The 14917-nt window shown below is 44.1% G+C and overlaps 1 protein-coding gene across 1 annotated transcript in view; it reads right to left on the bottom strand.

The window, feature by feature from the left end:
• DHRS7 (dehydrogenase/reductase 7) overlaps positions 1–12740 on the bottom strand; it is a 230455-nt gene extending 217715 nt beyond the window's left edge. The window contains exon 1 of the mRNA XM_085626168.1: positions 12446–12740. Coding sequence (XP_085482294.1) covers positions 12446–12575 — 130 coding nt within the window. The 5' untranslated portion in view covers positions 12576–12740. The remainder of the gene's footprint in view (positions 1–12445) is intronic.
• Positions 12741–14917: the final 2177 nt, after the last annotated feature.

Raw genomic sequence — 14917 nt, forward strand, 5'->3', positions numbered from 1 at the left:
CTCTTGGAGCACCCTGCCCAGTTTGGGACCCCGTTTACTTATACCGTTTTTTAAATCTTGCCCATTTGACCTTTCAGGAACTTCTTTTCTTGATTTCACACTACTAAGAGGATTTATCCTATCCCCACCAGACCAGCCTGTTTGGAATTATCACCAGCGGAGTAGTGAGGTTTTGCTTATTTTTGCTATCTTCACTCTTGCTCATTCTTCTTTGTGTTTTTGTCCTTATTTTGACTCTCCTTTTGCTGTCGTTTTTCCCATTAGACCTCACCCGACAATCGATGCTTTTCTGACAGGCAGCATACTTATGCCATCTTTAATGGGTTTTTTTTAATATCCGTTTACTTACAAGCACTACTTAATACTCACGATAATGGATTATATCCTCATTATGTGCGCAAAAATGTTCAAGGTTAATTTTGACCTTCGTTTTCAATGTTTTTCAGCCCCAATTCTATTACGAATCGTTTTGAACTAACTCCAATATATGCGTAACAATGTTCAAGGATTATTTAGCGTAATGACATTTGAGAAATTTGACCTCAGCTTTTAGTTTTTCTGTTCAGCCTTAATTATATTCTGAATCTTTTTGAACTTGTTCCAATAATGAAATAATGCTCATGTGCCAGTATGACAAATACTTTTTTCTTAAGAACACTCGGCTTAGTCGCTTGTCTAAATATTACGGAGTAATCTTTTTTCTTTAAACCCTTCTGCCCAGCTAGAACGCACTTGTAAAGCACTAAATAGACTCCCCTCACAATACACCACCCAAGCATTTTCAGGGAGCAAATTGCATATGTGCAATAAATAGACTGTTCATCTGTTTTAAACAGCGTGAACTTCTATCATGCAGCTTAATCACTTGTTTTACCACCGGGTCTGTGTTTTTTGTGGGATGTCCAATCACAAAAGAACCCCACTATGTGTGTGGAGAAGGGAACAAGAGGCATGGGGTTCTAGGAGCTAGCAGCCTCCAATATTAAATGTTTACCACAAAACAGCTGCTCCTAGTGTGATAACCCAAACAAGTTACAAGAACGTCGCGAGTGTGGGCCTCTCACAAAAAGTTACGGACTGGTCTCACACACCACCTGGTGTCATGCTTCATCATTGACCAGTCCTCGCCCTCTAAAACCTTCATTTGATAGAGGCCGGGCATACACAACGACAAGGATGCACTTCTAAATAACTGAGTGGGGGCCCGTGAAATAGTGAGTGGATTTAAAAATCATTATAGTAATCAGGAGTGTTTTTAATGTGACTGAAAACTATGATATTAAAATATATGTGACACTGATTGGGGTAATTGGTGTCCCCTAACCGTCTCATGAATGGTCAACATGTTTCTGCCAAAGTGGCCCAGTTGGGTCCATGGCATTCATCAGGACCTAGTGAAATCAAGGGGGCTCCGTTCTGGTTACCACTGTGTGGGTGTGGCGTAGGCCACACTTCACTTCCTAGATTGCTTCCAACGGTGAAGCCTAAAACAAAAAGGAAACATTTGAGAAATAGTAGTTAATTCGAACTCGTTGGGTTAACCATACCGCTAAAGGAAAAAGAGAACAATGCATGCATTGACTTCTGTAGGATGTCACCATTGCTTTGTATTGACACTTTCTTTTAGGGTTTGCACGACTTAATGGTGTTCCTACCTCCAATTTCCTTGGGGCCATCCCCCAGTGGAGCTTGGCATTTTGTGTAAAAAAAAAAAAATATATATATATATATATATATAGCTTATATTACCCTTTTGTATCCTTCCCAGCCCTGAGAAAGTCACGAGATACTTTCCATTGTGACGAAACACATGTTGGCTGGTTGTTTTCATAAAGATTAAATAATTTGAAGAAGAATTGTGTGGATCATATTTGCTAAACACTGTTGAATGCAGGAGACTTTGGCTAACAGTGCATTTACCAAGTTAACATGTGCCCGGGACCATGTTTTTTTGCAAATTGTGTGGGTCTTCACCCGCACATAATTAGGGGGTTCAGGGTATTTCCCCTATCCTGGTTGCACCGTGCCATATGGCAGAGCGAATACACTTAATGCAAACAGAGCAAGGCGCCTTACTTCCTGGCATATCTTAAACCCTTTCGATTAGACATGGTATAAATACCATTTTATGTTTCTACTTCTCGCACTGCAAGAAAGCAGAAGAAGGGTTTGGTTGGGGGTGAGCGGGTTGGGGAGGAGGCTAGCCCAATGTTGTGGGCGCGGAATGTTTGGTCGGCCCCAGGGCCAACCAAACCAGTCATACACACTGCCCTTTTCTCCATGTAAGCTGCATGCAGCCTGCATGGAGAAAACAGCCACCCCATAGTCACCTGTGCGATCTGCTTCCCAGCCAATCACAATGCTACCATTGCAGCGTTGTGATTGGCTTAGGGGATGGGAGGGAGGCTGCCTGCAGCTGCTTCCTGCAAGGCAGATGCAGGACCAGACTGCCGATGGGAAGTTTGTTTTTTTAAAATTACCCCTGTGCGCGCGACCCCCTCCCACCCTAGAATCATGCCGGCCGCAACTGGGTGCCACCTCAGTCCTGGACCCTTGGAAGTGGGCCTGAGGGTGCTCTGCCAGCCCAGCTGTGGTCAGAAGTGAGGCAGCGCAACTTATCTCCACTTCGGAAATGCCACAGCATCCCCAACGCCGGACCTTGCATTGCAGCCCGACGCCGGACTTCTGAAAGCCCACAGTCTCCTAAGAATTGCCACTGCACAAGGCATCCTTGATGCATGCCTTCACATCTCAAGCCCCTCATCGAGGGTATCCTGGATGGCAACACCGAATTTCACATCGCAGCCCCAAAGCTTCTTTGAAACCACCACTGTGCGACGCATGCTCAACGCCAGACTTCACATTGCAAGGCCCTCCTCTACAACATTCAACAATGCAAGTCTCTGCAGTGCAGCCCCTCGGAACCGCCACTGCACAAGGCATTCACGATGTGGGATCTTGCAATGCTCTGCAAACTAGGATGGACTGTACTTTATTCAGTAGGCCTAACATGGTGCCCGTATCCAGCCCGCACTCCATCGGGGTCAGCTTGAACTTGTGACTTTGTCACGGTGCAACCACATAATCCCAGTTGGCGCTTTGTGCTTCTAGGCACTATTTTCACTTAAACCTTTAAATTGCATATCTCCGGTTCTACTGATCCAATTTTTGTCATTTGGGTCTCAAATCATTTATCAAACGTTATGCTTTTTTTTCTAAATTAGTGAGGGATTTTTCTTGGTGTTGTGTTTTCACTTTATTGGAGTTTGAAGTGCTGCATAAATACTTTACACACTGCCCCCAAGTTAAGCTCGATTGCTTTTGAGTCAAACTAGCAAAGTGTTAAGCACAGGTTAATTTGGGGTTTGCTTGTGTTTCACCCCGACAGTGATTGTGGTTGCTGCTTGAGCAGGGTTTCACTCCCCTCAGCCAGTAACTTAATTTCCTACAATGGCCAACAAGGAGACTTTAATAAAGATTAATATTCTGGCCCTATACTACAGAGAGGATACAATCCTGGGATAAATTCAAGACTGAAGAATGTTGGAGACGGTAGAGCTGTAATGGCACAAGCCTGCATCTGCCATCACATTGCCTTATGCGAACTAAATACTGGGTGGAGGCTCTGGACGACAAACTTCATTTTGAAAAAACAACTTCTTAGATTCCCTACATTTATAACAGTTGGGTTGACTGACAGACTCACATAACCCTGCATTCCCCCGGGGGAGAAGCGAATATCACTCCTCTAGTATGCTGTCAAACAAGTGATTGTGGCATTCAGGTGATGAAACAGGACACCTGACCACAGGGATTGGCTACATAAGATCTGAGAGTTAATTGGTTTAGTAAAGATTTCTGTATCACTGGAGAAAAGAGGGAAAAGGTTCGAGACATTATGAAACCTAGTTTATCGTTTCTAACAACGGAATTTAAATAACACCTGTGCTCCCAGTACTTAAGAGTACTGCTTTACTGGCATTAGGCCTGCCAGCCGATGGATGTAGGTAGGAGGAGGTGTATTTTTACCTTAAAGAAATAAAAAGAATTGTTCCATAATGATGCATTGCCTCAACCGTTCACTGCTGCCCTGCATTCACCAACATCGATGAACATGAATCTGTGATTTATGTATGGTAAATATTATACAATCTGTATACCTAAATACTTACACTATATACCTAGCTTGTATCTCAACTTTGACTGGAAAACAATCTCATTCCCATTAAAGGCAAGATAAGGTTGTGACATCTACTGCTGTGTCATTTTAGATTGTATGCAGGCTAATCTTCACTTTAGCTAGGGTATGTTCCCAGCTTTCTGGGTTCAAAGGAGCACTGGCTTATGCAAGCGGTGGTTGGTCAGTGCAATACACAATTCATAAGCAAGTGGTTAAAGTACTGGCCTAAGGTTTGGGGGAAAATGTATTCATTTGCAGAGCATGTACACAGGACTTTATGGGTCCGGCCATCCATCGACCTGCGCACAGCACCTAGCCTCAATGGAGCTACTCGTAAACCCAGCAAGGGCACAAATAATTTGATAAATTTGGTAGCCACAAACCGAGGTAAATGTGAGTGACAACTGCAATGAACATCACACCACCCCTTCATATTTTTAATGGACTATCAACTTCTTCGCCTTTAAACCTTGTTTAAGACAAATTTTTTTAAAGAAAAAAAAAAAAAAGGAATCAGGGCTAAGCAAAAGCCTGAAAATGTAAAATGCCTCTTCATTAACAGTAGACACCATGGAACACGCAATCCTGAGAGGAGGAAGGAGGAATCCACGAGGCACAACACTTCTCAGTTGGAAGCTGCAGAAACATAAGCTCATCCCTCTGACCGTAAACTACCCTCCAAGAACTTATAGCAAAATACCACAGTCTTTACACTCAACTTGTTACCTGGGATCCACAGAAAATACTGAAAGAATATGCCATGTGTAATGCAAAGTACGTCTATGGGGTTGCAAAAAAAGAAAAGTGGGTGCGCTCTAAAACACCCAATACTACTCTGCACACTGCCTAGATACGTACGCCTATTACTATACGACTGCTACTGTGGGTTAAGCACATGCCAGGAATGAGCCAGGCCAGGGAGGAGCTGTGCTCAGCCAGTTTGGGCACTTGTTTCAGTTTATGTAAGGACTGCTCCACTCAGAGCCAAACGTAGGTTCCTCAATCTTACCTGGCAGGAAAATCGACTCACAGCAACTTCGTAACATGTCAACTTTTGACTTTTCCAGTCTCCTTCAGTTAGTGTCCTTGAATAGGGTGGCCGAAAACAAAGCCACTATTCACTTATTTATCTTCTTTCGTATCCTACCACCAATAGCCTCCACAGGCTTTGCATCTAGGAACGCTTTCCTTAAATAAGACACAGACTTAAGTAAATCCATCTAAATGTTTTCAGCTAAAAATACTCTGGCATTTATTCGTTTTAAATTATATAGACAATTGTTTCACTAGTCTCCCCCGCCTGAAATGTTTCGTTTTTAGGTCTCGCCTGACCCAGCGTATGCGCTGGTCTGGCGAGACTTATTGAGAGGGCTCCAAAAAGTGCTACCAGGCCAGCCTGGAGCTACAGTGCATGTGCGCGGGCGCCGCGCTTTACCGCGATCACTTTCACTTTCGTGGCCGCTTTGCATAGCCAATAGGTCTCACTTTTGGGACCTTATAAGTATTTAGTTATGCAACTGTTGCATGGCTAAACACTTATAAGGTCCCAAAGGCGAGACCTATTAGCTGTGCCAATGCTTCTTTTCCTTGTTGCAACTTTCTATTTTTTCCAGTACTGGTAAAACACATCCACAACGCCAATAGCGCAGGCATTGCCGAGACCGATTGGCTTTGCCAATGCTTGTTTTTACACTGAAACCACGGAGAGTGATCGCCTGTAGGTGGGGTTAGGAGGATGAGTGCTCAGCAAATGAAACGGAATAACTTTTCTAGTGAGAGCAAAGAAGGGTAAAATGGAGCAAGGTTTAGATTTCAGTCCGATTGACAAATGACTGCAGTGATGTAACCTATTACCTTGCGTCCCCAAGTCTAAAGAAATTGATGGTAAATTACCTAAAAATGCAGCAGACTACCGCAGACTGACAACTCTGCATTCTACACTAATTTTCAAACGATCCTTTACTTTGTCACTTCTTTTAAGTTTTGCCTACAGACAGCTTTAATTGCTCGTTTCAAAACAAACCTATTGTAAACAATAGGGTGGGCTTTAGATCGACCCCTTGCCCATAATCCCATGGCCTTCTTGTGCATCTCAGTTCACTGCAACCATCTCAATGGCTTTCCGCCCTATACTTATGTTTATCCTGTCTATGGATGATGTTTTTGGGATGAGTTGTATCCTTCGACTGCTGATTTCTGGACGCTGTACTGAAGAGTGCGAGGGACTATTTTATATCTGTATCCTTCTTGGCTCTCCCTGCTCTACCTCCTTTCTTGTTCCACTCCCTTTTAATAAACATCAGCCCCCTCAGTGTCCTATTGTCACCTCGCACTCCCTCTACTGGTGTACCACAAGGCAGTCACCTTTGAGCGATTTCTAAAGAATTCCAAGATGGACACCTTTGCACGTGTGCATGCAAAGTTCACACTGGAATACTTTTCTTCCTTATAGAACAAGCATTTGCAATGCAATAGGTCTCGCATTTACGTGACTTTGAGCTATTGACATTGCAAATAACAATGCCTTTAATTTGTTTTTCCAAAACATAAATAAAAGGCATTGTCATTTACAATGCCAATAACTTAAACTTGCCTAATTGCGAGACCTATTGCATTGCAAATGCTTGTTCTATCTTTGCCCCTTTACTCTTCACCTTCTCTCACCCCATTATCCGTCCTCTCCCCTCAGCAGAAGGCCCCACGGTCAGTAAGCTTTCAGACAGTGAGCACTGCTGGGTCGTGAACGTGTGCAGAGTGCAGCAGGGTGGAGGTCAGGGGCAGAACAATACTAGCCTCTAATGGTAAGGTCAGTAGACCGCCTCTCACCTCACCTGGGCAGAAGGGAGTCCACCTAGGTAATCCACACTACCTCATCCCCGCCCATCATGGACTCAATGTCACAGCAGGTGAGCAGGGTGGGGGTTGATTTGCAGGGGCAAGTGAGTCAAGGGAAAGACAGTCAAACCCCAGTGAGAGGTCAAGGGGTAAAAATGGACCTTATTACCTGTGTTCCTAAGTGGCCACTCCTGAGCAGGCTCTCCGCCCCCACCCCCACTCATTCAGTCTGCACACACCACTGCGGCCCAGGCAGAAAGTGTCCCATAGGCCATCTAACAAGACGACCCAGCATGGAGGCTCGGCAGGGGGCTGTTGAGGACAATGAGAGCTTCCAACTGGGTGGGGAGGGAGCAGAGGCCTACTTGGCACAGCAGCAGGCCTCCAGCAGGCCGTTCAAGCCCCATGGTGCAGCTTGCCACTGCTGAATGACACAGACAAACGGCAAAACGGTAAACACGCTGCTAAAAAACAAGAACACCGCTGTCCCTCGGCCCAGTGCCCACCATATCAATTCGACCCCGAGTACCAGTACCCTCCTTGGCAATGGAGAAGTGCATTTAAAGCACTGCAGGTGACCAGAGCCAATGAGCACTCCAGAAGAGCAGCAAAAAGGTGGAATACTGGGGAGCAGACATAGCTGTGGCATGCCCCTTAGTTAAGAAAATAAATTCACTGCACGTTGATGCCATATTATGTGCCACTGGACAGGCATTTATTACCACAGTGCTCTTTACACTGTTTAATGTCAGCCCGCCACGCCTTCGCTGGAAATAGATTACAGCTATCCCAAATATGGATTTTGCAATTAAAATATTAATTACTGTGACAAAATAAAAAAGCATTTGCAATGCAATAGGTCTCACATTTACGCAGGTTTAAACTATTGGCATTGTAAATGACAATGCCTTTTATTTAGGTTTTGTAAACCAAAATATAAATAAAGGGCATTCTCATTTACAATGCCAATAGTTTAAACCTGCGTAAATGCGAGACCTATTGCATTGCAAACGCTTGTTTAGTCTGGCTGTTTGCGGTTTGTAATTGACATGGAAGCTTTTACGGGGAGGGGTAAAGGCGCAGCTTGAGGTATACGAACCAGACAAGCTTGTTTAAGCGGCAAATTGAGAACACACAATAGATGGTGTGATAGATTAGAAAAAATAATGTTTCTCGCAGACAGTAAACAGTGCTGCAGGGCATGTGTCTGCTATATGGAGGTTTGTAGTTAGCTAAAGATGTATTCGATAGTGTATTAAAATTATGGAGTGCAGTAAAAGGGCTTAAAGATGCATTTAATAAAAGTAAGGTACTGCTTTGCGAATGTATTTTGTGAGAGTTGCTGGTTTTTATAGATATTTATACAACATTAAAAGTTACTCCATGCCTGTGGTATTTTTTTGTGGTTTTTTGCGTGGGGCAGTTGGAGGTGTGTTAATATTTATAGGTTGTACCTTATGTAGTATATACATCTTATTGTGTGCTAAGGAATGACGACATGGCGTGTGCAATAAATAACTAGCTGCACCAAGCATCAGATGAAGTCACTTTGGGAGATGGCATGAAACAGTCACCGGGAAGGAAATGCGCAACTTTGGGACCATGTTGAACATATATTCAAATGCTGGGGACTGTTGGGCTACAAACTGGCCTTTTATGTGAAGACTTTGCATTGTGTAATCTCAAAAGCAACAGATTTACATTCTGCTGACCGATTATTGGCAAACACAAAACAGTCGCGGAAACTGGTAAAAGGGGTTAGGGTGCAGTGAGTTCATATGACACTATACACACTGCTGCCATACTCTGGATTACGGATGTTATCATAATCCAATGTTAAATCACTGCATACGGTAGCCCGATTATCGGGTCAACCTAATTTTCGAGTGGATATCAATTAATTGAGTTTTAACTACATTGGTATTTGTATATTTGCATGTGACAGGAACCCCCACCCTCGGGATTTCAATCATACTGTGTTAATGAAGTTGGCATTGCGAGGGAAGGCAGTACACAATAAAGTTGTTGATGTGACAAGCCAGAATACAAACCAGTGAACATTCGGCTGATGGTAGAGCGTTGCAATGCTAGCGCCAAACATGCCTCCGGTTTAGGGACGTGCACCTGTAAATAAGTGGAATGTGCACTCTATGGGCTTACCCATATAATGTTTTGAATGGGGGCATTACCTAGTATGTTAACTAGAGCAGTGAGGGGAGGCAGCCTTTCGGCTAACTGATGCAAGCCAAACGGCGCGTTCGTGTCTACCACCTTTGACACTCTCCGCTCGTGCAGAGATGCACTGCATGGAGTAGAAACCTAAGCCTCATAATGAAAATATTCCACTGCAATGAGCATATGGAACTAGAACATGGGATCCACAGAATGACGAGGGCTATGCAGAATGTCGTGCGTGTGCAGTACCGGCTCTGCAAGCCAGACTTGGACGTCACGTAACACAAGGGGACAAAAGTATTCAGAAAAACACCATGAGCAGAGTTATTTCGCCAAGGTTAAATAAATCAGCAACTAAACATATTTGGTGTAGCAGCAGGTCTGTCGGCAGAAGTCAGCCAGAATATTAACCATTTGTAAACCGGGCACAGAGCAAGTCAGCGAAAACTATGAGAATACCAGAGCTATATTCGATTTCACACTACAGATCTTAACAAGACAAGCCCGGCGGAGCGTGGCGCGCGCGCTTGGCGGGGGAGCGCATTCCAGGCGGGGGAGCGGACCCTTCGAAGTGCGCTGCCAAACGGATTGCATGGCGGCACAATGCGCGTGATTGTGCGCGTGCTAGCCATGCAATCCGCTTTTTGGGAGCACTTTTAAAACACCCTTACAATAGTCTCGCTTTGCGATCGCTTACGCGATAGCAAGGCGAGACCTAAAAATATTCAAAGGAAGCTGCAATGTGTAAGCATGCATATACGCCCACCCATGATAGTCATCTTAGAATACCTTATTAAGACCCTTAAGAAAAACCATTCCAATATGGCTTATAGACACATGAACAGCAGCCATATGGAGCAAAAAACATTAGCAAGGTACATAGGTCTATGCCCCAGTGTCACTAGAGAGAGTCAGGTTTTGCCAGTGCTGGTTTTTAAATTGCACTCCGTCAGAAGAAGAGGGAATTCACATGTCTGGTAGGTGAGCTTCAGTGCGTTTAGGAGTGCCCAGCAAGGTTTCTGTACCTTTGATTGGTTTTTGTTGCAGTGCAGACTGGAAAAGTGTTATTCCAACCCCTTCCTCCCAACGCCCCCATAATAACGAAAGGAGCTTAATACTGTGCTGTGACAACACCCTCTCTTACCCACCCAACAGGCTTCGAAAGGACACAGACAAGGATAAGTACCCACTTCAGTAAGGGAGAGCCCAGCAGTGCCATGTTAGAGCCTGCAATTCTGTGGCCTAACCACCTCCTGGCTAAACAACCTTGCCCACAGAGACTCGAAGCCATGATAAGTTTGTGAGGTGACAAGAAGATATGTTGTGAAACCTACCAAGTGTAACAACAGATGTGGACACTCATTCAGCACATTATCAGTTACCACAGCAGCAACACCAAAAACAACCTTTCTTAACAGGATATATTAGTTGTTTTATAAGGTTGTATAGCATAAGGCAAAAGTCCATGCTACTCACGTAGACGGCGTAGCTTTAATCCCTAAAAACAGCATTTATTTACACAGTAGATGTTCGATAAAAACAAACGTCAATATTTAAACTGGCAGACATGGTTTATAAAATGCCACCAACTGCGGAGCAGGTCAGCAGCGACGCATATATTGCTTTCCGTGTGCAGGACTCCATCTCACTCTCCCTTCTTCTCCTGGGTTCCTAGCAAGATTGACATCCATGTTTACAGTTTCCTCACTTTGAACTAAATCACGCATGTGTTCACATGGTGAGTAGCACTATGTATATATGCTTCATATAATGTATCCAGTGTGATCATATGGTTTTAATTACAGCATAGATCCATTTGCTATGAATGATTAAATATAATTATACTAGAGATGGGCGAGAAACTCAAAGCTGGAGACAGATGCCTAGCTCGGCTTGGACCTTCGAGACCAAAAAGAGCCAAGCTTTCATGTGACTTCTGCTTGCTACCCACGCTCTAACCTCATGTTCTAAGATTTTTTTTTTTTTAACCAAATACAATTTTGATGTTAGAGAATTTTTTTTTTTTTCTAACGGTTTCCCCGCTTGGCCACACTGGGTGATCATAGTCAACTATGCTATTTCGCCCAACCTCCTTTTTCTCAGTTAAACATGACAGCACCTTTAAAAACTTGCAGTCAGAATGAGCGATGATCGAAAACCTCTTGTGCTGGATGGACTATAATGTTGCCCCACCTATAAAAAGAAATTAGCGCACATACAGGGTACAGATGACAACTGATACTTCATTCAATATGACCTCAGGGAGCAGAAGTTTAAAGTTCCTGTTTAAAAACGATTACGTTTAATAATAAGGTGGGAAACACTTACTTCTGCGTGTTTAAAATGGTCATAAGTTTGAATTCTAAATAGATCTCAAATGATTATATGCCAACTATTTTCAGGCTTCACTCATGCACGGGCTCTTAGAGCAACAGTCGACCCTTTGCTCGGATCTTCCATTTAATTTGTTAGCTCGCCCACCTATAAAATACGCATTGCATTGTTTATATGTTTGCAAAGTGAAAATCTCAAACGCAACCCTACGTGGCACTGTTGCTCTGGTGCCTTCATACAGGATTTCACCTGCTTCACTGATAAACTCATGCAACTCGCAATTTTGCGCGTCTCCAGGTCAGGAATTACATGACTTCAAAATTCCAGAACCAATCATTTCCGGAGTACAGACGCCGGAAGCTTTCAGATGTTGTAGTAACAGGGGCAGCACAGGCAAGTGTCAACCTCATCATGCGTCCTGAGCCCACAGGACACCGATTTGGAGGCTCTCTGGAGCTCCCAGAGGTAAGCAGCCTTCCTGCGACTTAGATCTAAAGAAAAGTGTGGGTCGGTGCGTCAAAACGGGTTTCGCCCAGGACGCCCTTTTAAGCAAAGGGAAGCTCGGAGGAACTGGCAGTGCTCTATCACTGCGCCCCCAGCAGTGGTCTGGGCAAAGCAGACACTGCTCCCTCAGCACGGTTGCCCATAAACAATAAATCGCTCACAGGACAAACTAGAAATGATGTCCCGCCTCGAGGTTAGTTGTTTAGCTCTATGTGAACCCGGAAAACAAACGAAAAGCGACTGCCTGTGTTGACAAGGTCATAAAACACTAATCATACCGGACAACCTCAACTAAAATTTGACCGAGTGAGACGGGGGCGGGGCATCGTGACAAGAAGTACCTAAGAGGCACTGTTGAACTCCACCCTGCTCCCAAGCCCCTTCCTCCCAGAAAAAAACCTGGAAAACCACTATTACCTGGAGAGGTTCCAAAGAGGTCAGCCCAGAGAAGGGAGAGATCCCCATCCGCCCGAAGAAACCTGATGAGCTGCAGGACTAGGTAGAGCAGCGCGCAGCCCCACAGGACGTCGCACAGGCAGAGCTCCATGGTGTGGCTGGTCCGAGCGCTTACACTGCGAAGGGTCCAGTACAGGCGTCGTGTCCACCGGGCCGTTCTGCAAGGCTGTTTTGGTCCTCGGAGAACAACCCTGCCAGCCCGGCATCTACCTCTTTTCTAGTCTGGGGCAGTAGGGCGGCGCTTGTTGAGGTCCCCGCCCTCGTTTTTTTTGTGCCTCTACCGACTTCGTTGGACTCTTCGGCGGCTAAGATTTACGACCTTCTTATCAGTATACCCTTCACCTTTGACGTGTGCGGCGGTAGCCATTGTTCCCTGGGAGGTTGCCGCCAAACTGAAACCTCCGCTCGAAGGGGCTCACGACAAGATGAAGTGGGATTATTGTGCGACATCGGAAAAATGAGGTGTTCCTTTCCCTCAAGAGCACAGCGGCGCCAAATTAGACTTGTTTACATTTTATTTTGTAGCGTCCCCATGCATGTTATCACACACATTTGAGGCGGGAAGCTTGTGGTTTTAAAGCCAACAAAAATGACTTTAGATTAGCTGTATTGGCAGCCCTCGGGCGGGGGATTGCACAGCTTGTTGCTCGCATATCCAAAAATCTTTTCGAAGACATTGATCGCTATGGAGTTTTGTTTATATGGACTACACATTTGATGAACAATTGCACATTTTTGTAGATTATCGGGCAGATATCCGCCTATGCATGGCTTTAAGTGGGATGAATAAACTGGGGGGTCTTTCAAAGGGGCGTGGTCGATATAAAAGGCGTGGCTTAAAAACAACCAAGTTAAAAAATCTGTGCTTACCATAGGGTGCTGCCCCACTGGTATTTTGCTGCTCCTGTCATTGCATCCAGACATATATTACAACACGTACACTTATGCCTACAACAAGCCAGGACTATAGGCTTGTCAATGCTTGTTAGTTGCATAAGATAAATAGACAACATAGTATTGAAAATGCCTCCGTTCTGAAATGATGAGACTGTGAAAGTACTATAGCGAGTGTCTGAAGTTGCATCAAAGGCTGTGAAGGGTGGTGCTGCTGAAGAATTAAGATGTATTTTTTTTCATCCTGAGAGTGAGGGCAAAAATGAAGAGCCCGATAGAGACCCTCTCAGCACCTGCTTTTTAGAACTGCAGGTGCAGGACCTGGCCTACTTAAAGCCTGCGCCTATGATTCCCGCAGTGATATTCAAAGTACCACCAGGGGGCCACATGTGTCCCTCCTGACCTTTACATGCAGCCCTCTGGTAAGCATCAGCATTGGGCTGCTGTTTCTCTACTCCGCACTAGCGTAGAGAAATGTGTTAAATAAAGGGGTACACATTTATTTACAGCTTAACTTATGCTAAAGGAAGTAATTCAGGTGTTGTGCACCATTTAAATTTAGGAACGCCTTCGTTTTTAAAACAAGCCTTTGCAATGCAATAGGTCTCGCAGTTGCGAGAGTTTGAGCTATTGGCATTGTAAATGGCAATGGCTTTTATTGATATGTTTTGAAAACCTGCAAGCACCAACTATACGTACAAAGCGTACATAAATAAAAGCTATTGTCATTTGTTTAGACTAAAGAGAAAAAAAATAGAAAAGCAGTTTTCTACAAGGTGATTGAGTTAACCAGTCAAATTGGAAGAAATATGGTTAGGGGTAATGCTGCTGTGTTGACTGATTAAACAAGCATTGGCATAGCCAATAGGTCTCGCCTTTGGGGCCTTATAAGTGTTTAAACATGCAACAGTTAATGTTGTTGCACCAAGGATATTGTGCTGCATAACTAAATACTTGTAAGGTCCCAAAAACGAGACCTATTGCCTATGCCAATGCTTATTATGTATGTAGTCCTCTCCTGAGTTTTATTTAACAATGCTGTTGGTAGGTAAAAATGCTAATTATTATTCATGTGCACATACACAGTGAAACAACAACTCATTGCAAAACACCACCACGCCTTCTTAGAGATGGGTTTTATGTTTTCTGAAAGGAACATGTATTGAATGGTCATAGAGGAAAACTACGGCAAGCTGCAAGGGCTCAAGGACTACGTATATCTTTAACCTAATTTCCATGTTACTATTTGAAGAGCCAGCGCTGTTTTGCATCACATTATTCTAGTCCCTTCACAAGCAGTCTCACGTTGAAAAAAAACAGGGCCACTGGTGGTCAAGGTATACTGCAGTGCTAAAGTCCTGTACTGAATGAGGGGGATGTTTTCAATATGAGAGGTAAAGTAAGCAGGAGTATTGGCAGACGTTCCTGCTGAGTTTACAAATGCAAAAATGCTTTAAAAATAAAGTACCATGCTGCGTGTTATTTTATGCATGTTTATTTACAATACACATGGATGCACTGAGACAAAATCAGGGAAAT

The sequence above is a fragment of the Triturus cristatus genome, chromosome 9 (genome assembly GCF_964204655.1).
Source record: "Triturus cristatus chromosome 9, aTriCri1.1, whole genome shotgun sequence".
NCBI lineage: Eukaryota > Metazoa > Chordata > Amphibia > Caudata > Salamandridae > Triturus > Triturus cristatus.